Below are 27,224 nucleotides of genomic sequence, written 5' to 3'. Positions count from 1 at the left end.
TAACAAACTACTCCAACAGATCATATGCATTAGATCAAACTCGCTAATAGCAAAACAAGCGCCTCTCCGATTGATTTGAGTCCTGCCAAGAAGTGGATCAAGTGGAACACAAAACCAGCTGCAGGCTTGAAGCTGGAACTGGAAGGATGAATCACAAGAACAGTACTGTATTTGCAACAAAACCACAGACAGGCTAACCGCACCTCAAGCTTAATCCGTAGTCTCACCATCCATATAAACATGTTTGTAGTATATAAAAAATGGGAAGCAAATCCTCTGCAGTTACTGCAGACAGACTGAGCCTATATAAAAATGGAGGCAGTAATCAATTAGCATGCACATGAACACCAGAAAAGCACGTGTTCATCATTGACAACATAAGCCTATAGGAACCAGGTACAGCAACTGATCCCATGCATCAGAACTCACAAGAGAACCAGAACAGGCTCACCACACCTCTCAAGTTGATTCATGTTCCCAGAAATTTGATCAAACACTACATAAAACCTTGTAAGGCATCACGTACGATTTATGAAGTCAGTACCAAACATGATGCAGCCCCAGGTGAAGCATTGACCAAGTAGGACTCACAAATCACAAGAACACTGCACCTTTCAACCCATTTTGATCCACCAGCCTGGCTGCTAACCATATTAAACCACCATTTGTGTTCGATAAAGAAGTTTATTAGTTTGTAAATAAACTGACACCTACTAACTACTAAATCATTTATTCTCTACTTTCTTGCTTTCAGTATTTTACCTATTTTATCTAACATACATCGCCTAGGTAAGCACATGAAAACGGAGGCAGTAACTGATTGTGATTTAGAAAAATTTATTAACATGCTTACGAATACACCATAAACACTTGTTCATCATTAACAACATTCTCTATGCAAAAATAACAATCACTCCCATAAACAATATTGAACCATAGACTAGTACCAAGCCCACAGAAATATCTAAACTATTTATAACCCATTGATAACGAAACAGGCTTGCCCCTCGGGTCGATTGATCCTGCCAAAGAAAATGGACTAAGTGGGATATAAAACCAGCAGGCCAGCCTGCATGAATGCTCATGATGCCAATGCTAAAGAAGATCCAGGCCAGAAGGCCTGACCAATTAGGACTCACAAATCACAGGAGCTGCAAACACAAATTGTTGAAACAAATCTCAACTAAACAAAGCATTGGTCATCCATTTTCATCCAAAATGTCACCAGCCATCAGATGCACATCAAACACATGATTCCATCACTTCATACTGGTTCATATGTAGCATCAAGTGACGCATAAAACACTTGATTCATGTTACCAGGAAATGGATCGAGCAAGGCATAAAACGTTGTAAGAATATGCATCACGTACTGACTTATGCAGTCAATACCAAGTATGATGAAGCCCCAGGTGAGGAAGCAATGACCAAGTAGGACTCAAATCATGCACTTGCAAACAGAAATGGTTAACTGACATAGTTAAACTGTCTCAAGTAAACAACAATCAATCCATTTTGATCCGCCAGCCATCAAGTGCACATCAGCACGTAATTCCGTCACATCATATTAGTAATTAGGTTGTACTTCTTACTGCTAACCATATTAAACCACCATTTGTGTTCGATCAAGAAGTTTATTTGCAAACACAATCACCTACTGACTACATCATTCTTCTCTGCATCCTCACATTCAGTATTTTTCCCATTTTATCTAATATACATCTGACGAGGTAAGCAATGACAATGGAGGCAGTAACTAATTAACATGTCATTTAGAAAACTAATTAACACGTTCACGAACACAGCATAAACACTTGTCCATCATTAACAACATTCATTCTCTGTGCTAAAAGTACCGCCACTCCCATAAACAGCATTGAAATATAGATTACTGCCAAGCCCGCACAAATATCTAAATAATCCAAACCACGTTAGAAATTTGGAACCACTGATACCACAACAGCTCGCCCTCTCGGGTCGATTAACGCTGCCACAAAAATGTATCAAGTGGGACATAAAACCAGCAAGCCAGCTTGTATGAATGCATCATGATGCCAATGCTAAAAAAAGATCCAGGCAAGAATGCGCTAACCAAATAGGACTCAAAAACACAGGAATTGCAAACACAAATTGTTGAACCACATCTCAGCTAAACAAAGCATTGATCATCCATTTTCATCCCAAATGTCACCAGCCATCAGGCACATAAAACGCATGATTCCATCACTGCATACTGGTTCGTAGCTTCAACTACTACTACCACCATATCAAGCCAGTATTTTGCATCTGCATTGCATATACTACGCCACTACTACTGATACCTTGCTACACCATACTGATAAGGATGATCATACCAACTAACGTAACAGAGCAAATTAAACGCAGCAGCAAAAACTTAGCGATCGATACGCCGAGCCATGTTCAGATCATGACGGCTAGTGAGACAGGACGGCGGCGGGGCGCACCATACCAACGGTCGCGACAGCCGGCTTGGCGCTCGAGCTCGACGATCCGGCGGCGTTGGGTTCGAGGAGTTTCTCGAAGCAGCGAGCCGCGATCTCGAAGCAGAGGTACGCGTCGCGGGTGGCGTACGCCCACTCCTCCTCGCCCAGGTAGTAGCTGCCCCAGTCCGCATGCGCCACCTTCGGCGGGCAGCGCGCGAGACGCATCTCCGGCCCGAGCGCCACCCTCGCCATGCGCTCGAGGCTCAGGCCGCTCACCACCTTGCGCGGCCGCAGCGTCCGGCCGAGATTGTTGAGCCTCTCCTCCTCGTCGGTGTCGTACTCGTCCCGCTCGGCCTTGGCCTTCTCCCTCTTGAGCGCCGCCTTCCCCATCCAGTACTTCTCGGGCTTCTTCGGTAGCAGCCTCTCCTCGCGCTCCACCCCGGCGACCTTCCCGTAGGCGCGCGCGAACAGATCCGTGAGCTCCTCCGGCCAGGCCACGTGCAGGCCCCACTCCTTGGCCAGCTTCCTCGTGACCTCCCGCGCGCCGAAGCAAGCGACGGTGATGCGGTTGTCGTCCAGGAACGCGCGGAGCTGGGTCATGTTGTTGTCGTAGAACTTGAGTAGGTCGCCGGCGTAGGCGGGCTTGCGGACGCGGTAGCCGTGGGTGTCGGGGCTGTAGACGAGGGCGCGGGAGCCGCCGAGGCAGAGGGCGACGCAGCGGATCGGGTTGGCGTGGTCGGTGGGCTTGAAGCCACCGCGGCCCCTCCCCCGGTAGTTGTCCCGGTCGGCGGGGTCGAGGCCGCGCAGCGCGACGAGGCCCGCGAGGAAGGGCTTGCGTAGGTGGCGACCGCGGGCCGCTGCGGAGGCCTCGGCGAGCCAGCGCTTGGTGACTTCGTCGGTGGAGGAGAAGGTGGTGTCCACGGCGGCCAGGCCGCGGCCGATCCGGAGGACGCCGACGTCGCCGTCGTCCACGAGGTCGTCGTCGCGCCGCCACCAGCAGCGGCGGGCGGAGGGGGTGTCCCTCGTCAGGGTGACCTCCACGGGGCCCTTCATGGCGGCGGCGGATGGGGGGGAGGTGGGGAATGGGGTTTGGGGTTTTCGTGGCGTGGGGGAGGAGTTGGTTGTCGACTGGCTCAGTGGCGTGGAAGCCAGCCAGGCTTTGGAGGAGGAGGGGAAAGAGGTTGTCTTATAGCAAGATCGGTGTCTCCACGTGTCTCGATCAGGGGCGTCCGCTTGCTTCCTGGGGTGCATCGATGGGGGCAGGCAAGCCGCGAGTCCTAGAAAGTGCGGCTGCCTGGCGTTGCGGACACGGTGTCGGAAATGGGCTGGGCTGGCTGTCTTTCTACAGTTAACGAGCTTTGAGCGAAAAACCACAGTCCACGACATATTGGATCGGTTTGTTTTCGCTTCTTTCAGTCATGCTTAGATTATAATCTAAAATCTAAATGAAGAACGGAAGGAGTGTCAAACTATTCCAGGCAAGCTCCTCTTCAAGGTTGATTAATTGGTCTCAATGCAACACTGTTAGTAGGAAGTGGCGGAGCTAGGATTGAAGTTAAGGAGGGGCCAATTTCACCATGATCTCAACAGCTACATAACTCCATGCAATACTATGTAAAGCTAAACAAATCAAATGCTTTCAAATATTAGAACTAGTATGAGAAAGCAATCAAATATGTCAAAGGCTTAAGGAGAATCGGCAAATGAACTGCGTAAGCTTACTAGCTTGCATACTAGCTGTTAAAAGCCAGATGAGAGCAAGCGAAGGTGCAGGCATGCATGCATCCATGCAAAATTATAGCGCAACGGGCAGGCATGCAGTACTAGTTAATGCGATTGGCTCTCACTTCTTCATAACTTTCTCCAAAGAAAGAGGGCGCCATGGCCCACCTTGGCCACCACGTAGCTCCACCAGTGTAGGATCGAAACAGGGAGGCAATGTGCAAATGACCAGGGTAGGAGCGGACTAGCAAGAAACATCTGCAACGTTGACGTTGTACTCCCTCCATTTCAAATTATAGATCATTTTGATTTTTTTAGATTTATAGATATTATTATGCACCTAAAAATACGCTGTATCTAGATGCATAATAATATCTATGAACTAAAAAAACTAAAACGGTCTACAATTTAGAACAAAGGGAGTAGCACGACAACAAAAACAGCATTCCGTGCACATCCCACAAGAACACGGCTTGATATCAGCACGTACTAATTAACTGACAAGCATCATTTGAAGTCTCCATTTGCATTGCTTAATGCCAAGGCATTACTGATCCTTGCAGAATTACAAACTAACGACAGAACCAACTAAACGCAGAAGCAAAACTGAAATGACGATGTCCAGAGTCCAACTGTCCACTGATCACCGCCGCGCAAGCCGCTTGCCGCGCCTCGATCAGGCGCCGAGCTTCTGCAGGCAGCGGGCGGCGGGCCGCGATCTCGAAGCAGAGGTAGGCGTCGCGGGTCGCGTGCAGGCGTGCAGCCACTCTGCCTTGCCCAGTTCGGAGCTGCCCCAGTCCGCCCCCGCGCCGAGGCAGGCCACGGTGACGCGCCTGTCGTCCAGGAACGCGCGGAGCTGGCGCATGTTGTTGTCGCCCTGGACGTAGCGGAGGCGGCGTGGCGCACGTGGTGGCACCGGCCGTACTCGTCGGGGCGGTAGACGAGGACGCGGGAGCTGCCGAGGCAGAGCGCGACGGGGGTGGCGAGCGCCAGGAGGTCCTCCAGGAGAAGAGGGCGGGGGGCTCGCGGCCCCGCAGCGCGACGACGTCGGCGACGAGGGGCGCGCGGAGGCTGCGCTCGCGGGCGACGGACGCGGCCTGGCGGATCCAGGCGCCCGTGACGTCGTCGTTGTGGGATCGGCTCGATGACGGCCGGGCTGCGGCCGATCCGGACAACGCCGACCTCGCCATCGTTGACGTCGTCGTTGTAGTAGTTGCACCGCGGCCACCCCTGGCGGCGCGGTGTGATGACCTTCGTCAGGGTGACATCCACTGGCCCCTTCATGTCGGCGGCGCCGGCGGGAAACGGAGGCGGTGGGGCTTGGGCTTTTGCGACTTGGGATGGAAGTTGGTGGTGAGGGCTTGGAGGGGTAATGGCAAAGCAGTTACGCTGTTACGCACGACGGCCTTCCCGGGGGGGAGGGTTTTATAGCAAGAAAATATGCTTCGATGCCATTGCCATGGCCCATGGCGCGAGTGCACGCCGTGAGTTCTAGAAGGCATGATTCCCTGCAAGCGTGGTGTTCAATTCAAATGTTTCTATCCTGAGGTTGCTGCATCGCTTCCACATCAGGTCTGATACATAATCTGGCAAAATCCTCGTTCAAGCAAACGGGAAGGGCAATAATACAAGAACGGAAGAACTAGTAATGGATACATAACAATCCAGAGCTTTCGTTTAATCCACAAGCAATGTTCAGAACAGAAACAGAGCAAAAGATGGTTTCCAGCATTAAATTCTTGCAATCTGATTCATTGCCCAGAACGCTTTACAAAGCTTGCACTTGCACATACTGTACAACAAGATAAAACACTGAATTGTACAGAAGCCTATACTACCAGTATACACCAAACATTCCCCCATACGAGCAGTCAGCTGCTTGTTCCTACTGTACCACTCACTGTCCATTGCATGCTACAGAAATACTGCTGCCTGCTGGTGAACTGAACACAATGGAAAAGTATCCTATATATACCAATTCCGGTCACTGCATAACCATGAAAGCCTCATAACTTCAGGGCCATCACTTTGGCGCAGGCCCTGCACTACAACTCTGCAGTGAACAGAAGATTGTATTATCGAATCTACAACTGTCAGGTATATCATCGAATCTACAACTATCAGGTAAGTGCAATCACTGGTCAGAATATAGGAGCTACCACAATATAGAGCTCGGGATGACCTGTAAACTGCATTTAAGCTGTGATTGGATGAGTAGATGACATAACAGCATACGGTCACCAGCTATGGGTCATTTTGTCGCCTCTCCATCTGTATTGAACGGAAAATCCGTGCTGCTGACTCTGAAGCAGTCTGCGCATTATGTGGGACAACCCTGATCACATGGTTCTGCTGGTCCCTGCTTCCAGATGAGGGCTGAGGCTGGGCATTCTGAGCTGGAGCCGAGGGAAAGACTGACACCAGGCCACTTCCATCACCTTGAACTTGAATTCTATCAAAAGGGCTGCTGGCGCTGCTGGCTTGTGGCTCTCTGTCCCTTGATGCATGAAATCTCCAAATGCCACTCGGATGCGACATGTTGCACGAGATCAGCGACTGTTGTTCCGCACGCCCATGAGGCTGCGGCACAGCAGCATGGCTCCCTTGCTCGACTGCAGATGCTGGTGCCCCTGGGTTCATCACCGGCACACTGAAAGGCGGGAAGTAGTTCATATGCATGGCAGGAGCACCAGGAGGGGCCATATGCTGTGGCTGGTGAGGCATAGGAACGCCATATGGTGTAGATGGGAGCTTTAACGGAGTACAATTGGCGTAAAATGGCGCCAACAAACTTCCAACTGGGGGACAGGGACCAGCATAAGGCTTATAGACAAGACCTTCAGAGGGAGACATAACTGGGACAAGCCACTGATTCTGTGGTGGATTCATGCACCAGTTATTCTGTTTGTTGTCAGGAGCAGCAGGCATGACTGGAGGGTTGCTTGTAAAGGTTTCGTTTGTTGCAGCTTGATCATGACCGTTGCCCCCAAGCCCATCATCACGACAAGGGGATGGTGGGTTTCCTTCAGTGTTTTGTTTCGATAATTCCGGTTGCTCTGGAGTTGGTTGGATATCATCCTTGTTTGCAATCGACAGGGTTTGCACTTTCAAATTTCCTTTAGGCAGTTTGGTCTTCTTTCCCACTAAGGCACTGCCAAGGACAGGATCTCCTTCAATAAGCAAATGTGGAGATGCTGCAATTAACTTCTGCACCTGCTTGGAAGTTAATACATTGTAGGTTATAATTACATCCTGCACAAGATTGCATCCACAAGCTAACCAACTTATGAATAGAAAAGGATGAAAGCTTTGTTTATTTTCTGAAGACTCACTTTTATCAGCTTATGCAGCTCGAATACTTGGACAGCAAAAACCCTCTGCTGACTGTAGACGTTTAGACAAAACAAAGTGTGAAGCCACAAAAAACAATGAACATTATACAGCAATTTAGAAAGCAAGAAAGCAATATTCATGGTATAAGTCTAACAAGCACACATGTACAGTTCTTTTGGATAAATTTGTGCTTCTGTTTTAAAAAAGAATGAAAACTAAAGGCATCGGCGATTTATCTTATATATACAGTTTTTTAAAAATTTAGACAGCATAGATGGGGCAATGAGAAACAAACAAAGATATATATCATCTTCACGTCGTCTTCTCATAAGACAATCAGCTGAAACTAAAAGAAAATGAAAATAACTAAACTGAAACAGAACATGGTAATTTTCTAATGAATGCAAGAAATACTTGACACAAAACAGTTACTTAAGTACTGTACACTTACTTCTGAATAGCTTTTCTTGCCTTCCAGAAATGCTTTGGACCAATAGCACCAACAATTTCATCTGGAGAGACCTCCCACCCAGGTATGCATTCCACTGAAGAGTCTGATAGATCATCATTTTGCTCTACATCCTGATGTCCTCGTTTTCTCTTTGAACCAGCTTCCCGCAAACTTCTATCCAGTAAATTAGAATTCTTGTTAGAGTCATTTAAATCAGTGCATGGTTTACAGGACACTGTATTTCTAGTTGTTGTAGGGTTCTTTGCTTCCATGGAACTTCCGTTCATGCTTGTAGGTTGACGCCTGCTATTCCCAAAATGTGGGTTATCATAACTATCTATATTAGTCGCATTATCCCCCATCTGACATGCTTTAGCATCTTTGTTTTTGAACTTTTCTTTGAATGCCTGAACTGGTAAACTCTTTTCTTCAACTTCCACAATTTTTGATCCTTGCACTGATTCTTTCTCCTTTATCTTTGAAGAGCTCATTGATCTCATATCAGATTCATCGATTCTCTCCAAGTGCCTGTTCACAGCACTATAACATTCTGCGGATGATTTGGGCATTGCAGAAGGACTTTTGTGTGGGTTTGTAGCGGATAGTGGATTTGATTTGTCTTGAACCCCTGCATGCTCTTGAGTAGAATATCGAGAAAATCTGGGAGAACAGATGGAAGGAACCATAAATTCATCATTATTAGCCACTTTCTTCCCAGAAGAATTCTTATTGATGTTGCCCACCCTATGCTGTGAGGTGGACTCAGCAATTGATTTTGAAGCATAAACATCGTTGTTCTTGGTCTGTGTGGGCATCCTCCCAGATTCTCTTCTTGTGCTATTGGACTGCCCATTGATAGAGTTTCCTTTGAACTTTTCAGATGAATGAGCAGGCCCATTTGAAGGCACGTCAAAAGGCTGGAACAGAGGCCTGTCATAACTGTAAACCTGGATGGAGAAAGTCTGTCAGCACTTTGTAAAATTCAATGAAAATTTGTTAATGGAATGCTAAGTTCATATCCACGTTTGCCAAGGCCCATCCAGTGAGGATTCCTCCATGCAAACTGGTAGATAGCACCTTTAAAGTATACAGGAACTTTCATTTAAAACTGGATTAGAGGTGAGAAATGGAATACCCAATGGTCAAAATCTCAATTCTTTCATTGTTCACTTCTCTACCCCCCAAAAAAGGAGAGAACAGGGACAGCAACACCTGTTTTCTTTTTCCTTTTCCTCTTCCCGTTTGCCTTTATGTCTATGGGAATCAAATTATCCAGTATGTTGAACTTTTGTCATTGATTCTTCTTGTCTATAACTAGTTTTCTACTTCCATATTTGCAAAGTAATTGATCTCCTGCAGGTGGTTGTCACATGTTTCTACATCGGAATATTCTTCCAGTCCAACAAACTTGTAGAGAATAGGATAGTCAAGCATGTCGCTACACTACACATATTGAAGATCATAACAAATGGACCTGCAAACCTTTCCATTTATGTACCACAAAGTACACATCTCAGAAAAGAAACTTCCTACAAAGTTTGGTCCCAAGCAAGTCATAAAATGGTAAGATGGTGGACTGAGCTCAAGTGAGCGGGAACCTACTCGATCCAAAAGCTTGGCTGCAAATCCACTAGCTAGGTATAGCCATAAGATAAGAACCTACCCACACAATCGGCCCCTAGAGAAATGGAGCCCAAGGGAATTTGTTGTGGACACAAAGATCACCCTCTTGTGTTTGCAAACACATACACTGGTTGTGGAGATAGGGCAAATGTGCGTATTGAAAGGTTCATAGGCTTCATGTCAGGAATTAATTATCTAACTCTATATATTTAAAAGAACTACTTACCAAGCATCAAAATTTGGAGCCTAAACTGTAATACAACTACAAGAGAGGGAGGCTCAACATTTCAGCCTCACATAGAAGAGTACTGGCTGAGTGGAGTGCACAGTTTCAGTGCAGAGGCCAGAACAATATTTCATCTTGAAATAAAGATTCCATTATCTAAAAAAAGATAGAAGAGAACTGAGAAAGTTGTGCCAAAGACACTACCAGCATGGATAGCACTAGCCAAATTAGGAAACCGACAGCAGCAGAGCTACCTCTCTGGGAATATTTCCCTAGACACGCAACATAATCACTCATTATCTGAAGGCATTTGGGTCAGCATTCTTTCCATTTGTTCTGTTACCTCTGATGGTCAAAGTGGACTAGCTCCTAAAATCATGCCATCTTACAGGTATCTATCAAGTATGCAACTACATACAACTTGCCCAATTTGCCAATTGCCATGAGCTCAACTAGCAGCAAACAACATGGTGAAGGGGGTATATAGATCAATTCTCCATTCCTCAAAATGGGAACCCAATCCTGAAAGGGTGGGAACTGGAAATTAAGTACCTAATAAGCAATTGACTGCTCTACCCCCCCAAAAGGGGGAGGGGGTAGAGCAGGGACAGCAACAAGACTGCAAGCAACCCAGTTTTCTTTTCTTTCCTTTTTGCTTTTATCTCTATGGGAATCTACTTATCAAGTATCTGCGGCTTGGACTTTTGCCATTGATTCTATTTGTCTATACCTAGTTTGCTACCTCCATATTTTCAAAGTAATTGGTGTATTGTGGGTGGTTCTCACACATTTGTTCTCTGGAATATTTTCCTGTCCTACAAACTTGTAGAAAAATGGACACTCAAGCATATGTATTTACACAGCATACATAACAAATGAACCTGCAAATAAATTTGTTTCAACCACTAGCTTTTCCTGCTGATTGCTGATCATTTTCCATTTGCTTCTGGAACTGTCTATTAATGTACTACAAAGATACATCTCAGTGAAGAAACTTCCTAGAAAAATTTGGTCACATACATTTCGCGAAATGGGTAGAATGGTGAGATTGTGGAAACCGAGCTCAAGTGAGTGAGAGCCTCCTCAATGCAAAAGCTTGGTTGCAAATAATGCCACAAGGGAATTTGTTATCGACACAATATGGCACTCTTGTATACTAGGCCGGCATATGCACTGTGTTTTTGCACATAGGGCAAATATGCTTACAGAGAGGTTCTTAGGCTGCAATGCATGTCAGGAATTGATTCTAGCTATTTGAAACACCTAACTGCCAAACAGAAACATTTGGAGTCTAAACTCCAAAGGCCAGTACATGAGGGAAACTCAACATTTCAACGAGCACCAAGGAAGTTGTGCCAGCGACACTAGCAGCCTGGTAGCGAAATAGCTGCTGCGGATAGCACCAGCAAAATTAGGAAAGATAACAGCAGCAAAGCTACCGAACAGAACCACGGAGGCACAGGCACTGACCATGTGAAGTGCTTACAGTCACTGCTGTTTCCATTTGCGCTGTTACCTTTGATTGGTCACAGTGTGGCCTAACTTCTAATCATACCATCTTACTGGTATCTATGCAAGTATGCAGCTACATACAACTTGCCCAATTTGCAATGAGCTCAACTCAGCGTCAAACAACACAGTGACGGGTGTGGACAGGTCAATTCTGCATTCCTTGAACCGGGAAACTCGATCCTGAAAGCAAAGCAGAAAAATCAGCGAGCGGCTGACCTGGCTCGCCGACGTGGAGGTCACGAGGCTGCCCCCCGCGGCGCGGGTGGAGGCGGCGGAGGAGCTGAAGCGGTTGGACGGCACGGTGAACTGCTCGTAGAGCGCCATCTTGTTCCTGGGCGGCGCCCGCGGTCCGCCGCCCTTGCCGGCGTCGCTGACGTGGAGGCGCGGGAACAGCGGGCCCATCACCTTCCCCTGCTCCTCCCTGCCTCCGCCTCCTGCCGCACCTCCCCTCGTCATCCTCTGCGCGCCGTATCAATCAGGAAGGCAGCTCAAAGCAAATGAAGAAAATCGCGAACTGGGAGCAGCAGCTTCGGCCACTTCCTTCCTGTCAGGGCCGGCGACGAGGGAGCACGGCGGGGCTCTGGCGCGTTGCTGCCGCCGCGGCCATGGCGGCTTTCTAGAATCGAGAGGGAAATCAAACCGGGAGAGCAGCAGGGAAGCGGAGAAGATTGGGAGCAGCAGCAGGAGGAGGGGGAAGCGTTTGTGGCCTTGTGGGATTGGGGGTCATTTTCATTTGGGCCCTTTTCTAATGGAGAGTTTCTGGATGCCGGAAAGAAGAGAAGGAGAGGGGAAGGGAGGCTCATCCATAGAGGCGGAGGTGGGGCCCACTCTGAGAGGGAGATGGAAAGGCAGGAGTGGACGCTACGCTCTGCACACACCAGTGTTGGTGCTTCCACTGATCCGCTTTTGCATAGTGCTTGCTCAGAGACGCAGGTGACCGTGTCGGTTCTGTTTTTTTTTTTTTAATTTTAGCAGCGAGGCGACTCGCTAATGCCAAATTTCCTATTTTGTACCTCCTTCGTTCCAAATTGTAGGTCGTTTTGATATTTCTAAATTTATAGTCTTTACTATGTATTTAGACATAAAGATAAATAACAAAATTTATGAAACCAAAAATACCAAAACGACCTATAATTTGGGACAGAGGGAGTATATGTTTAGCGTTCATGTTTTATCTAAACTCAAAAGAATTTTATCTATATATTTGAGAGTTGCTCCTAAGAATGTTGACTCTGTACGTCGTGTCATTATGAATTTCGTAACAAAAATTAGCTCGAGACAAGATTACATAATGTAATATCTTCGAGCCAATGATCTATATGATACTTTGTATTCGCATTAAATGTGACTATAAACAATTATTCATGGATAACAAAAGTAGACGAAAAGCCTAGGAAATAACAATTTCAAAATACAAATAAGAGCAATTAATTAGAATCTCTCTGTTGTAGTCTTTCAGTAGTAGCTTCTTATTTATCGAATTATCATGTTGACTATAGCACGTAATAATCATATTCGTTCCCACTTTAATTCTCTATTCCTTTTTCTTTTGATAAGGAATCCTCTATTCCTTAAAGTGGCAGTGGCAAATGCCTAACAAACCTTTTATTTCTAGGGCAAAGAAAAGAGTATGTGCTCCTTTCTAAGAACTATCTAGCCAAGCCGTGTGAGCTTAGCATTATCCACTAGTGAAGGTTCTTGCGCTACCCAGGGCCCACAGCGCTAGAGGGTGAGCTCCACGGCCAACACGTAAACACTTGGCCTTTGGATGAAAATCTGATATTCCTTTGCTTTGTTCATGTTGGATATCTCTGGGCCCACTTGAAGCGCCACCTGGGACGAGTGTCTACCTGTGCTGTGATGCTCAGTTGTCAGTCGTTACAGTAGAGAAATTTTGAAGGAATTTTGGAGCTTTGAATTTGTATAGGAACTTTTTAATGAAACCTTTTGGAGGTAACATAGGATTGCATTGAAGAAACTATATAGAATTCAGTACCATCTGTCACATTTTTGGACGATTTTAAGCATGGGCCTCATACTTATGATTTCTTTTTTTTAAAAGAACTGTTTCAAAGAAAACTGTGTTTTTCCTATAACATATCCAAAATTCCAAACAGTTTTGTTGTATAATTCCTACATCTTAAGATCACGTAAGCGCGTCCTGTAGACAAATTTGAAATCCTAAATTTCAAAGGAGGCCTAATGGGAGCAACTACAGCTCTGTTTGATTATAGCGAAACAATTTTGTCTTCGTACAAAAGATTGTACGTTCCTGTTATACATATATAGGCTCAACAACTGATAGGTCATAATTTAGTTAAAAGTTACAATCAGAGTTGCAAGAACCTGATCTAGTTGCTCAGTTTATGTTTGAGTATAATCTCTGGATATTTAAGCCGGAAGAATATAGAGAATCTTATGAGTATCAAACGAAAAAAAGGAAGTATACCCTTTTGGCGTGGAAGAAAGCAAAAAGGAAGAGGAAGACAATAGCCAGATATTTCCTCCTTTTTGATAGGCATATTTTCATTGGAATAAGACTGTGACCAACAACTACTCTACTGATATTTTACTTATCTGATATAAAATTATAATCATAAGTATTTTCTTAATACTACCAAATAACATCAATTTTACGTGATAAAATTATGTATTAACAGAGTAACTATGGTCAAAAGCTTGTCTTAGTGAAATAAAATAAGTCTTGTAATTTCAAATGGAGGGAGTTAAAAATTTTCTAATTTAGCACTATGACTAATGTCAACCATTGACACAGTACCCAATAATATATTGAACCAATTATCACATATCAAAGACATAATTTTTGGGTATAAGGTACTATGGCCTATGGGTAGTTTTCGTACTTTTTCTTTAAATTTTTGCTAGTACTCTAGTTGATCTATGTAAGGTAATTAAAAAAACAAATTCAATTGGGTACTCGTCCTACTATTTTTTGTACTTGGTCCCACCTATTTACTCTCTCTTGATATTTTTCTCTAGTTACCTCTGGGTATCTCCTATATATCTTTTCACCATACTATTACCCTGGATGGACGGATATCATTTTCTCCTACCATGAAAAGCAATTCAGAAGAAAAAAAAAGAAATGTGGAAAGGTTTGCAAAGAAAAATGGAGAAAAACATTCAAGAAAAGTTTTAGAAAAGAAAGAGATGTAAATTTTTCTTAAATATAAAACAAAAGCAAAGACAAGACACAGATTGTTCGAATCATGCACGAGTTGACCTGTGCACGGATTTAGTATGCGACTGGCCGTCTCCCATCCCTTGTCGTGGCATATATAGTTAGATGGACCTATGAATTAATATTAATTCCACGTTCAGCAAGGGACCTAGCAGTTGCAACCTGCAAACATACACCTGCCAAAATGCCAAAGAGTGGACATGCGCATGCATGCATGGCGATGATAATAAAAACAAAAAAAAACATTTAGGGAAGAGCAGAGCGGAGGTGGTCGCCTGAGCCTTTCAAATATTAAACAAAAGGGAAATATGTAGTCCACGGAATGGTAGTGGCTCCTCGCCGAGAGAAAAGATATATATCTATCGCATCATAAAGAAATCTGTATGATTCGGCGATGCATGTATGCATGATTAGATTGTGAGCGATCGAGCTGGCGAAGGGATGTCGGCACCGATAGGCGATGGCGCGCAGGAAAGAAATATGGGTAAGGTACGAGAAGCCGACCCAGAAGGAGAGGCTGCCAAGCGGCCAGCAGGTCACGGCGGTTCGCCGCCCGCACAGCCCGTCGCGATCTTGCATTGCATGCGCTGCAGCATGCAGGACGCATGCATGCAAATCCTAAAAGATCATTCGGAAGGCTGGCTGGACCCGGCAGGGCCAAGCATTCCGCTCCTATTCATGTGCTTGCTCAACGGCGGCGGAGCTGCGTGACCCACCGGTAGCACAGCAACTTGTTCGTCCTTGGCTGGCATTTTTTTATTTTGAAAATTTTCGTTCTTGGCTCTGGATGCATTGATGTTGCCATGTTGATGCATGCATGATGCCAGTGGCAGGGCGCACGCGCACGCAATGTAGTCGATCGAGCGTACAGTACACAACACGGTTTCAGTTTCAGATATCTCTATTTAGGGGTGCGTATATCTCTATTTAGGGTTGCGTGGATTTTAGTCCGAACTAAATTCATGTCACATCGAATATTTGGAAGCTAATTAGGATGATCAAATATGAGCTAATTATAAAATTAACTACACAGATGGAGGCTAATTCCCAAGACGAATCTATTAAGCCTAATTAATCCATCATTAGCACATATTTACTGTAGCACCACATTATCAAATCATGAACTAATTAGTCTTAATAGATTCGTCTCGCAAATTAGCCTCCATCTATGCAATTGGTTTTGTAATTAATCTATGTTTAATACTCCTAATTAGTATCTAAATATTCGATATAACAAGAATTTTAGAAACTCCTGAAGAAATAAAAAGAAATAAACAAGTCCTTAGTCCACGACTCCACGCTGCATTTTCTTTGGGGGCATGAGCCCGAACAGAACTTTATTGTTGGAAACAAAACTTTTCCTCCTGGACCTGGACCGTGTCCTCTTTTTTCTTGAGAGCAAACCTGGATCGTGTCCTGGGAATCGGTGCCAGAAACTACGCGGGTCATGGACTCGGTGTGGGCTGGGCCGCAATACATGGGGTGGCTAAAGCCCACGGCAGTAACAGCCTTACAAAAGAAAGAACAAAAAAGGAAGCAGCGGCCTTCTTCCTCCGCTGGTCATGCCCCCCACAAGTTAGCATCAACCCCTTCCTCCCTCCTTGTGCTCGCGGTGCTGGCTGCCGATTCCGCTTATCCTCGACGTGTTAGGGTTTTTTTTCAAAAATACGCAGAAGAGCTGCTTATTTTTATATTAAGAAGAAAAGAATAGTTCAAATTACATCACGGACCTTCCGGACCCATGCACACGGTTCGGTTTTATTAGGTATTACATTTCGGAAACAAACAACTAAAGGGTTGTGGCCTTGACAAGTGACAAGTTACTGACGTTGAGCTTCCACTGGTGCCGGCCAACATATGATGGAGAGCTGCTCAGCGCCTGCGCAAGACCAAAGCAGCGCCTCCTCCAAAATGCTTTGCACCAGCTGAGCCGGTTGCTTGGATGTGCCTCTAGTGAACACCCAATCTTCCGTTCCTTCCATAATTTCCAAGAGGTTAGCATAAAGGTGGAGTCCAAGCCTTTCCTCAGCTGAGCATTTGTTGCCTCTCGTTTGTAGATCCACCGGTCCATGATTCCCATACCATCATCAGGTGAGTGGTGTTGCAAATGCAGGAGTGCGTCGACGTTCTGCCAAACCTGCTGGGAGTAAGGACAGTGAGTGAAAAGATGATCAACAGTCTCAGGTTCCTGATTGCTCGACGTGTTAGGGTTAGGGTTTGGGTATTCACGTTCGATGCTTTGGGGTTGGGGTATTGAGGTTGGGGAGTTGTCTTTGTGAGATCCTGCTGTTGAGAGAACGCCTTGAACGACCACTACTAGAAATATTAGAAATATGAGCCTTAGTACCGGTTGTTTTTTAACCCGATACTAATGTTAGTATTAGTACCATGTCCAAAACTGAGCACCTCCTAAGACCTTTTAGTACCGGATCTAACACCACCCGGTACTAAAACCTTTTAGTACCGGGTGGTGTTATGACCCGGTACTAAAGGTCCTCGTGGCTTTTAGTACCGGGTCATAATACCACTCGGTACTAAAAGACCACGTTTAGTACTAAGTGGTGTTATGATCCGGTACTAAAGGCCTCTCCACGAGTTACTTCAAAAGGAAAGCATATCTAACTCCATCACATGTGCAGTGAGGTGAGATAGTAAGGAAGGCTCGCGCGAGGCTGGAGATCGTGGGTTCGATCCCACGAACCACGCACATGTATATAACGATGTGTGTGTGCGGGGGCCTCCCGGCGGTCAACAAATTTTTTTTCCTTTTTTTTTGCAAGAAACATATTATTATTTTTGGGAAAAAACATATTAGTATTGGTTGGTAACACCAACCGGTACTAATACGAACCCTTTAATACCGGTTATTTGACTCGATACTAAAGGGGGTCCTTTAGTACTGACATAGCAGTACTGGTTGCGTAACCAGTACTAAAGGGAGGTTGGGGACCGGTATTGAAGGTCACTTCCCCTGTAGTCGACGTCGGTGGTGGTGGGGTGTAGTTGGAGCGGTGAGGCGGCGAAGCACCCTCGGCGGCGGGTGGTGAGGGACATACGGTGAGCAATGGTGGAGGCATGGGCATCTCAACGTGATCCGAGCTCGCCGGGGTTAGGGCAACAAGGGGTGGTGGGTGGATTCAGCGGCTTTGGCCACCGAAGGCGGTAAAAGAGGTGGTGGAGATAAGACGGGGGGTTAGCATGCGGCAGCAGATTCGGTGGTACCAGCCGTTGGAGACGAAGAACGATGGTGGCGTACTAGGTGTCGGAAGATGACATCCTCGTGGGCCACATGGTTATTGAACCACGTGGTGGTGCTCCTTTAGACGACATTGATAGATTTTGTCACTTTCAGCGATATCCAACCGCTGTTGGAGGTATGCCCTAGAGGCAATCATAGAGATGATGATATTCCATTTGTATCCATGATTTGTATATTGTGTTCATTGAATATCCATTGAAGGCTACTTGAATTGATTTGCAATTATGTGAATTGTATGTGAAACTCTTTACTTGTATGGTTATTCTAATGTTGTCCCTAGTCGGAGTTCATGTGAGGACACACATGAATATTAGACTAGCACATGTATTAGTTGATGACTATGTTTCACAAGTCATGGACATGGAGATGTTGAACTAATAATGTGGACACATGTAGAGACATGTGCTAGGACTGACCCAACACGAGAAGTAGTTCTCTCTTTAAACAACATATACGCTTTGTCCTTAGACCTGAGATTGTGGCATGTATTCTAGATGTGGATCGACCTACTTAGGGGCTATCAAACGCTACGCCGTAACAGGGTAGTTATAAAGGTAGCTTTCGGGTTTGTCAAGAAGCATGCTATGAGACATGGTCAATCAAGATGGGATTTTCCCCTCTCTGATTGAGAGTGATATCTCTGGGCCCCTCGAGTGATCGGATCCGAAAATGCATGGCCATGCTACGTACGGTTAAGAGTTAACCTACAAAGGGATTCCGAAGCACAGGATCGAGAAAGAGCGATCGGCTTGAAGCTAGACCAAATATCATGAGGCAAAGGGAATAGCATGTATATTATGTTGTGATGGTTCGTCTGATATGATCTTCGTGTGCGTATAGGAGTTGGCACGTCTTGCTAGAGGCCGCTACCGACTATTGGGCCGAGTAGGAGTACTCGGGCCATGTCTATACGTATCCGAACCCATAGGGTCACACACTTAAGGGGCTGGAAGCCCAATTCGGATCTGATCCGAGTTGGATTAGGTTTAGAAGTACTAATGGGCCTCGGACCCAGAGGCCCGTTAGGAACCTCTATAAATAGAGGGGTGGGGGCGCCCTAGGGTTTACACGTTTTTGGCGAAACACACCTGCTGCGCCTCCCACGCCCTCGCCTGTTGCAACTCGCGGATCTAGCAGTCCGGCTTGCGACGCTTCCTCCCTACACGTGTGGATACCTTGGAGGTGTTGCACCTGCAGCACTTGGACGAGCCGCCGACGAGCCACGACGAGCCGACGACGAGCCGCGGCACCGGAGGCGATCTTGTTGCACGTGGACGAGCTGCTGAGAAGCTGCTGGACGTGATCGACTACGTACGACTACGTTGATCGACTACGTATGACTACGTGATCGTCTTCACTGCATCGACGCATATCTACATCTTCTGCACCAGTAGTGCGTCGGGTGGTAATCCCGTGATCCTTATACGGCAGTTATTCCTGGTTTTACGCGGTAGAAATTTTGATTTGCGCTAGCGTAGCCTACCTCGTAACCCGACAGTGGTATCAGAGCCGTAGCTGCTTAGTTTTGGATTCAGGATGTGTGCATATGGAGATATGCGAGTTTTCCGTTTGATCTATGTCCTGGTTTCGTGCCCTTGCTGCAATGGTAGTGTAACGACATACTTCTACCGGTCGGTTTCTGCCATCGGAGTTAAGTGATACACGTAAATCCAGTTGCAGTGAGCGAAGATCAATATTATTGGTCGAATCGAAATCCAGGGTCATACGCCAGACGCATTAGATGTGCAATAGTAGATGAGATCTACTGCCGGGGTCGGGATTTTTGCCGTATGCGTATGCTTCGGTAAAACAGCCGTAACTTTTCGGTACGATCTCGGATCGAGGCGAATTGTATATGAAAATTGATCTACAGAAAAAGTTACACATGATTACGACTGACTTTGTCAGTTTCGACGAAATTAGATTTCCCAAATTCGGCCTCTAAGATGGAGTTTCGGGCCTCTGAAGTTTAGAACGTTAGAACGCCTAACTCTGTTTTGCAGGATGTATGTATCTTGTGATCAGTATGGCCCCTTTGTGTATGTGATGCATGTGTGTAACTCATTCGTGACCTGCGTGTCGCGCGTACGGCAACACGGCAGGAGCCATAAGTGTTGTCACATGCTAGGAGACGCACTCATGAATCATGCAGGCACGGCCGTGGCGGAAATACAGCAGATTAATGGGGACCCCACAGATTAGAGCGGCGACATCGGCTCCGAGCGTCCACCGTCACTACATGTCATCCATCCTTTTGTTTGTATCACCAACTGTACTGCATAGCCCTGCTGGCTGCGACCTTCGGGCTCTTACTCTTCCACGCCCTGCTGGCTTCGACCTTCGGGCATCTATTTGTATCACGAACCTAAAAACTACCGTACAACTTAGGGGGCCTGCTACCCACGTCGTTATTAGGCCATGCCTAACAGCATCAACAACCACAAGCAGCACCGTCTACAAAACCACCGAAGAAACTTATCGACCAACACACTGCTGCGACAGATACTACTACATGCGGTCAAAAACTGATCCATGACGCACGGCAACGTGGACATTTTATCGTGGAACGTTCGAGGTCTAAACGCGGCAGCACGCTGCCTACCTGTACATGACTTGTTGAGATCGACACCGTGTCAAATTGCATGTCTCCAAGAAACAAAACTACAATCCATCGACTCCAGACTGGCCGCCTTTCTAGGAGCCTACAAATTAAACAGCTTTGCATATAAGCCGGCGTAGGCACGAAAGGAGGGATTCTCCTACTATGGAACGATACGGTGGTACAAACGCAAAACGTAACAATTGGTAGATATTCCATATCGGCGGAAATAACAATCCGCCACTGCATGACCACCTTCAAGCTGACCGCGGTATATGGCCCGGTACGACGACCTGAAAAAGAAACCTTCCTAAGACATATGCGGCCGCTAAAACCATCAGACGACACAAAATGGCTAATCCTAGGGGATTTCAATTTAATCTACCGCGCAAGAGATAAGAACAATATGAACCTCAACCGGCGACTTATGAATAGATTCAGAAACACCATCGCTTACTGTGGCTTAAAGGAGCTAAATCTGCAAAACAGACGATTCACATGGAGCAATGAACGTAGAACACCAACGCTTGTCCGCCTCGACAGAGTTTTCTGCAATCAAAGCTGGGACCTCCGATTTGATAATTGCCTTCTGCACGCGCTATCATCAGACCACTCCGACCACTCTCCCCTACTACTCACCAACCATGCCACCCTACAACGCCCGCCTACCTTCAAATTCGAAAACTTCTGGGTACGCTTGCCAAACTTCCAACAGATCGTCTCCACGGCTTGGAACAGGCCGACTCATCACACGGAGCCTTTTCACAGATTGGGCCATAAGCTTTACGTGACATCGCAGGCGCTCAGATGCTGGAGCGAATCCATGCTTTCGGATATGAAAATGAAGATGCATATGGCTCGAGAGGTCATACTACGTCTAGATGAGGCACAAGATAACCGTGCACTTTCTGCGGTGGAAACACTACTAAGGGGCAAACTCAAACAGAGACTCATGGGATGGGCAGTCATCGAAAGAGCTAGGAAAAAACAATGCTCCAGAGTCACATATCTAAAAGAAGGGGATGCCAACACAAGATTTTTTCACCTGAAGGCAAACGGTCGGAAGCGAAAAAACTTCATTCAAAAACTAAGTAGCGACAATGGCTGGGCCTTCACCCATAACGACAAACAACACATCGTGCAAGATCATTTCCAAAATGTTATGCGGGAACCGCCGCATAGAACGCTTGACTTAAACTGGTCAGCCCTAACCTTCCCGACTGTCGACCTGTCTTCGCTCGATAACCCGTTCTCGGAAGATGAAATCCGACGGGCCATCTCACAGATGCCAAAAAACAAAGCGCCCGGACCAGACAGTTATACAGGTCTCTTCTTCACCACCTGCTGGGAGACGATCAAAGGCGACCTCATGGCGGCAATATCTTCTTTCTTCAACTCTCGCTGTGCAGATTTCAACCTACTTAACAAAGCCACTATAATTCTAATACCCAAAAAGGAAGGGGCAGAGAGCATAACTGATTACCGGCCCATCAGCCTGATCCACGCCATTGCGAAGATCATAACTAAGACCTTAGCCCTGCGCCTAGCCCCCTTCATGAACCAACTAGTCTCACCGTGCCAAAGCGCTTTCATCAAAGGATGAAGCATTCATGATAATTTCCTCTACGTCCAGAACCTGGCACGCCGATTCCATAGACACAGTCAGCCAACCCTGCTTATGAAGCTCGATATATCCAAAGCTTTTGACTCAGTACGATGGGACTACCTCCTCACCATGATGCAACGAAGAGGATTCCCACCGAAATGGAGGGACTGGATCGCAGCTATCCTGTCCACGTCAACATCATGAATTTCACTCAACGGCCTACCCCTGGAACACATACAACATGGAAGAGGACTCCGCCAAGGGGACCCGCTCTCACCACTTCTTTTCATCCTAGCGATAGACCCCCTACAGTACCTGCTATCGGCCGCCACGGAAAAGAGACTGCTCCAAAAACTAAATAACCGTGCGGCAAAAATGAGAACATCAATGTACGCTGATGACGCGGTGATTTTCATTAAACCTACTACAAGGGACGTCACAAATCTGAAGAACCTCCTGCAAAATTTCGGGGAAGCGACAGGCCTCAAGACGAACATCCAAAAGACTAGCGTTACAACGATAAGCTGCTCCCACATTAACATCCCAGAAGCGCTCCGCAACCTCCCAGTGACACAAAGGAATTTCCTGATAAAATACCTGGGCCTTCCCCTAACGGTTGAACGGCTCCGTCGAATAGATTTCCAACCACTGATCGACAGAGTGGCGAGCAAGCTGTCAAAGTGGAAGGGAAGGAACCTCACGCAGGCCGGTCGATTATGCCTCACCAAATCCGTTCTATCCTCACAGCCCATCTACACCCTCACGGCTCTCAGAACTCCCAAAGAAGTGCTAGAGGAAATCGACAAAATCAGAAAACGTTTTCTATGGGCGGGAGACAGCAAGCTCACCGGGGGAAAAATGCAAGATCAACTGGACAAGGACAACTTTACCGAAAGAGCATGGCGGCGTGGGTATTCTGGACCTTCACAAATTCGCAAGAGCACTCCGCCTCAGATGGCTATGGCATGAATGGGTTCCCCTGGACAAGACGTGGGTCGGAACCGCAACTCCATGTGACGACCGTGATAGACTGCTCTTCGCTGCATGTACGACGATCCAACTCGGCAATGGGGACAGGACACGTTTCTGGCAAGATGCGTGGGTTGCAGGCCGACGACCAAAAGACATTGCTCCACAACTCTACGCAAAAACCAAAGGGAAGAAGAAGTCAGTGCGAGCGGCAATCGACAACAATAACTGGATCAGGGATCTTCAGCTCACAACAGGCCTTACAAACACCCTATTGAACGAATTTGTAGCTCTCTGGCCTCTAATCCAACAATCCCATTTAAACCCGACCTAGGAGGACGCCATTACATGGAAATTCACACGGAGCGGTCAGTACACCACTGCTTCAGCATATAAGGCCCAACTCCTAGGCACCGTGAAGACGCCTAATCTTGCAACAGTGTGGCAAACCTGGGCACCAGCAAAATGCAAAGTTTTTGCCTGGCTAATTCTCCAAAATAGGGTCTGGACTTCGGACAGATTAGCGAAACGGGGCTGGGACCACACCCCAACATGCACCCTGTGCCGATGCACGATAAAAGACTGCACACCATCTCCTAGCTGACTGCAGATACACAAAACAGATCTGGAAACTCGTAGCCCAATGGTTGTCACAGGAGAGTCTGAAACCAAACCAATGGAAACACAGCACAACGGCCATAGAGTGGTGGACCAATATCACATCAACAACAGGAATCCCGCGTAAAGCGTCCCGAAGCCTCACTCTCCTTATTATGTGGGAAATATGGAACGAGCGAAACTCACGCATCTTCCGCCATCAGGGTTCCCCGACGACATCGCTAATAGCAAAAATCAAACTTTCAACCAACATGTGGGTAGCAGCAGGAGCGAGAGCCTTAGCGGCGCTCCTTTTATAGATGCAACACGCGGGGTGCCTCTTAGCCTTTTCCTTTTATCCTTTTTTCCTTAACCGGCTAGCCGGCTGTAACCCATCTTTATCAATGAAATAGGCACACTCTCGTGCCCTTTTCCATCTTTATCAATGAAATAGGCACACTCTCGTGCCCTTTTCCTTTCAAAAAAAACAATCTCGCAGTGACCGCCAGTCAAGTGCCAAAAGGAAAAGGGCACCAGTGGCGGAACCAAGAGTACTTTGCAAAGCTCAACATAGTAGGTCATTAATGCACCACTGTTTTGCACCTCACTACCGTCCTGCACAGAATGACGAACAAAGCAAACCCAAAACTACACACATAGAGGACGGTAGGTGCATGTGATTCCCAACAGGCTAGCGACTCCTGGCCAACATTGCGGGCCGTAGCTAGCTGCTCGCGTTCGAACCTCTGCCCTCGGCTGACTGCAGTCTGCAGCAGAGAACGCAGCGAGAGCTAGCAGCCCAGCAAAAGCCGACCGCTTTAACCCCTGGCGAGGAGACAGGGCACATATGCTTCACACATATATAGGTCATTAGGCATAGTGATTCTTATTCTCGAATGTCCCTGTCTATTTTGATTGGTCTTAATGCAAGTAGTTTAACCTGGAAAGCTAAAACTAACGTTATAATCTTTTAAGAAAAATATGTTTAAACTGAAAAGGAAGGCATTAAATTTGACATTATTTTACAAGAAGAAAGACTCTAGTATGCCTAAATGAGACTTTTTCCCTATCTCAAAATTGTAATAAGTATTGGAAACTTTGATAAAAACATATATATAGTAGATCTTGATATGTTTTTATCACATGTATGTGGTATGAGGTGTCGATCATGTTTGATTGGTCTCCTGTTCAAAATTTCTAGTTCCGCCACTGGAACACTGGAAATGACCTTTTTCTTGTCTTTTTATTCAAGTTGCATTAAATTTGCATTATAGTGAACTGAGCATAGCTCAGCTGGTAAAGTTTCTTGTAGTGAAACCTGCCCATCAAGGTTCAAGTCCTTGACTCGATGCTGGTGCTCTTATTTTCCTAGATTTAATTCATGATTTAACTGGTGCTATTCTTTTAGTGGTAGGCGATATGCCCGCCGACGGCGAGACGCCAAACTTCGTCAATTTCGAGAATTGCCGGCTCAGTCTTTCAGAGGTGCTAATACGGATGGTTGTGTGCGTATGTTCGTAGGGATAAGTGTGCGTGCGTGTACGTGAGCGTCTACTTCTGTACCGTATGATTTGAAAAAAAAAAATAGTTTCGTACGGAGTATGAACTTATAAGTGGGTATATATATAAACTATAGACAGTTATTCAAACACCTCGTAAAACTCTACTGATGGGCCATGTAGGCCATATGGCATATTAGCTCGTTGGTTTGTTTTTATAGAATGAAAATGGTCGCTAAAACAAGTTCTATTTGACCACATGGTTAATTTTTAATTCTAATTTGCTAGCATCTATAAGTTTTGCGAGGTATTTGAGCACCTGTTTAGTTCTAATTAAGGCTAATTTACACGCACCTTACAAATTTGTGTATTGCACCCATTTACAAGTTTTGCGAGGTATTTGACCTGCTGTCACGATGCACGCCGCCTGTGCTATGCCGACAGTCGAAGCTGGTGGGCGTGGATGACATGCACGGCGCCGCCACCGCATGCGTATTCGAGGGAAAAGGAAGCACGCATGCCTTGCGGGCCAGCACAGCATGGCTCCCCTGCTATGCTGCTGCTGCTGTGTGGGCTGGTCGGACGAGGAGGGAGGACCATTGCCATTGCTGCTGGTGGGCTTCTCCAGAGCACGCTCACGCTCTCGGCTCGCGAATATATACACTGGACAGACCCTGCCACACCGTAGGCCTAGGCCCAATGGGACTGAATGTCCCTACACCCTTTTCATTTACGTTTGGGATTTGTGTCTATCTACGTGCTCCAAGACGCTTAAAACTAAAGGGGTGTTTGGAAAGCCCACTTTTAACTTTTTTTATCACATTGCCTTCCAAACAGTTGTGTTGAAAGGGTTGTGTTAAAGTTTAACACCCCCAATTTCATAAACACATCAAAAGGGTGTTAAAATTGGTTAAACTTGTTAAAAGTGGTCCTTAGTCCACTTATTCCATGGTTGCCCCCCTTCTCTCTCCTCTCCTCTCTCTCCTCCCCGCCACCAACACCGGCCATGCCTCATCCACCGGCCTCCTCCGCACGATCCCGCTGCCAACGACGGCCATGCCTCATCCGCCGGCGCGTGGATCTAGAGGGGGCGCGAGGGAGGAGCGGGGAGGGAGGCGGCGGCGTAGCTCTTGGCGCTACCACTGGCCCTCATAGAAGTCCCCATTAGCGTAGCTCTTGGCGTTGACGCTGTGGTGGCGGTCCGCCACCCACGTGCCGCGGTAGGTGGCGCTGTCGGGCCCGACGAATGTGCCCTGGACCTTGATCCGGCCGCCGCGGAACTCCCCCTCGAACATGGCCTGCCGCCTCACCGTCGAGGCGCAGCTTGCCGCCGCGGGGGCCTCCTCCGCCCGGCCATGCCTCCTCCGCCGGCGCGTGGATCTGGAGGAGCGGGGAGGGAGGTGGTGACAGTGGTGGCGGGAGGGAAGGTTGGGCCCAGCGCCGGCGTAGGCAGGGCCTCATCCGCCGGGCCAGCGCACGCGACGGACATGCATGGACGTCGTGTGAACCGGTCTGCTGGTGAGTAGGAGCAGCTGGAGGTGGAGCTGTGGCCGGCTGCTGTCTTGGGGGAGAGAGAAGAAGAGAGAGGAGGAAGGAAGGAAGGGAGTAGGGGTATAATTGTCATTTTCAACTTAAGGTGTTAAAGTTTAGCAGACCATCCAAACATCCCAATGTGCTAAACTTTAACACCTTGCTAAAGTTTAACACAAGGTATCCAAACAGGTCCTAAATTTCTTGAGCTTGAGAATGAAGCTTTTCGCACAAAAAGTTACTATCTACTGGGCCAGACAAAACAAATGACGTCGGCAAAATGTACATAAAGTTGAAGCACCTGCATTGTCCTAGTATAGGGTGATAATGGATCATGACCCTTTACCTTCTTCACGATCCAAACGAGTCTAATTAATTTTAGTTCAAAAATATATAATATTTTAGCTCGGTTCTTATGGAGCCAAAAATGGTTAGGGACATAAATCACCCCTCTCGTGTAACACCAGCAAGCTTCTGAACACAATACAAATGCAAGTTTTGGTTAAGACAAGGCATGCCAATTTTTGCCAACCACACAAAAATAAACACACACTACGGGAATCAGAAACTTTGCCGAGTGCCACAGGCACTCGGCGAAACCCCAAAAACACTCGGCAAAGGCTTTGCCGAGTGTACAGCACACGACAAATTT

The 27,224-nt window shown here is 46.7% G+C and overlaps 2 protein-coding genes across 3 annotated transcripts; both read right to left on the bottom strand.

The window, feature by feature from the left end:
• Nucleotides 1-2,090: 2,090 nt before the first annotated feature.
• Nucleotides 2,091-3,513, bottom strand: LOC117858923 (uncharacterized). The gene has a single exon (XM_034742080.2). The coding sequence runs from the start codon at nt 3,495-3,497 to the stop codon at nt 2,436-2,438; it is 1,062 nt and encodes a 353-aa protein (XP_034597971.1). The 5' UTR covers nt 3,498-3,513; the 3' UTR covers nt 2,091-2,435.
• Nucleotides 3,514-5,819: 2,306 nt separating this feature from the next.
• On the bottom strand, nt 5,820-12,074 carry LOC117856904 (protein HEADING DATE 3B). Of its 2 annotated transcripts, XR_004640674.2 has the most exons (5): nt 11,528-12,074; nt 7,951-8,897; nt 7,499-7,550; nt 6,349-7,379; nt 5,820-6,219 (listed from the first exon to the last, which is right to left on the bottom strand). XR_004640674.2 is itself a non-coding variant. In XM_034739340.2 (4 exons), the coding sequence occupies exons 1-4, from the start codon at nt 11,765-11,767 to the stop codon at nt 6,411-6,413; spliced, it is 2,208 nt and encodes a 735-aa protein (XP_034595231.1). In that variant the 5' UTR covers nt 11,768-12,074; the 3' UTR covers nt 5,820-6,410. The 2 variants fall into 2 exon arrangements, 1 of the variants encoding a protein (XP_034595231.1); XM_034739340.2 differs by having other exon boundaries at nt 5,820-7,379.
• Between the last annotated feature and the right edge of the window lie 15,150 nt (nt 12,075-27,224).

The sequence above is a fragment of the Setaria viridis genome, chromosome 5 (assembly GCF_005286985.2).
Source record: "Setaria viridis chromosome 5, Setaria_viridis_v4.0, whole genome shotgun sequence".
In the NCBI taxonomy this organism is placed as follows: domain Eukaryota; kingdom Viridiplantae; phylum Streptophyta; class Magnoliopsida; order Poales; family Poaceae; genus Setaria; species Setaria viridis.
This window is presented reverse-complemented; position numbering and strand designations above follow the sequence as displayed.

Bases quoted from the DNA above. Each gene is read 5' to 3' on its own strand.
- LOC117858923 (XM_034742080.2), bottom strand. From the start codon at position 3,497: ATGAAGGGCCCCGTGGAGGTCACCCTGACGAGGGACACCCCCTCCGCC.
- LOC117856904 (XM_034739340.2), bottom strand. From the start codon at position 11,767: ATGACGAGGGGAGGTGCGGCAGGAGGCGGAGGCAGGGAGGAGCAGGGG. The intron at 8,898-11,527 runs GTCAGCCGCTCG...TTCTCCATCCAG, and splicing joins CCTCCACGTCGGCGAGCCAG to GTTTACAGTTATGACAGGCC. The intron at 7,380-7,498 runs GTGAGTCTTCAG...ACTTCCAAGCAG, and splicing joins AGCTGCATAAGCTGATAAAA to GTGCAGAAGTTAATTGCAGC.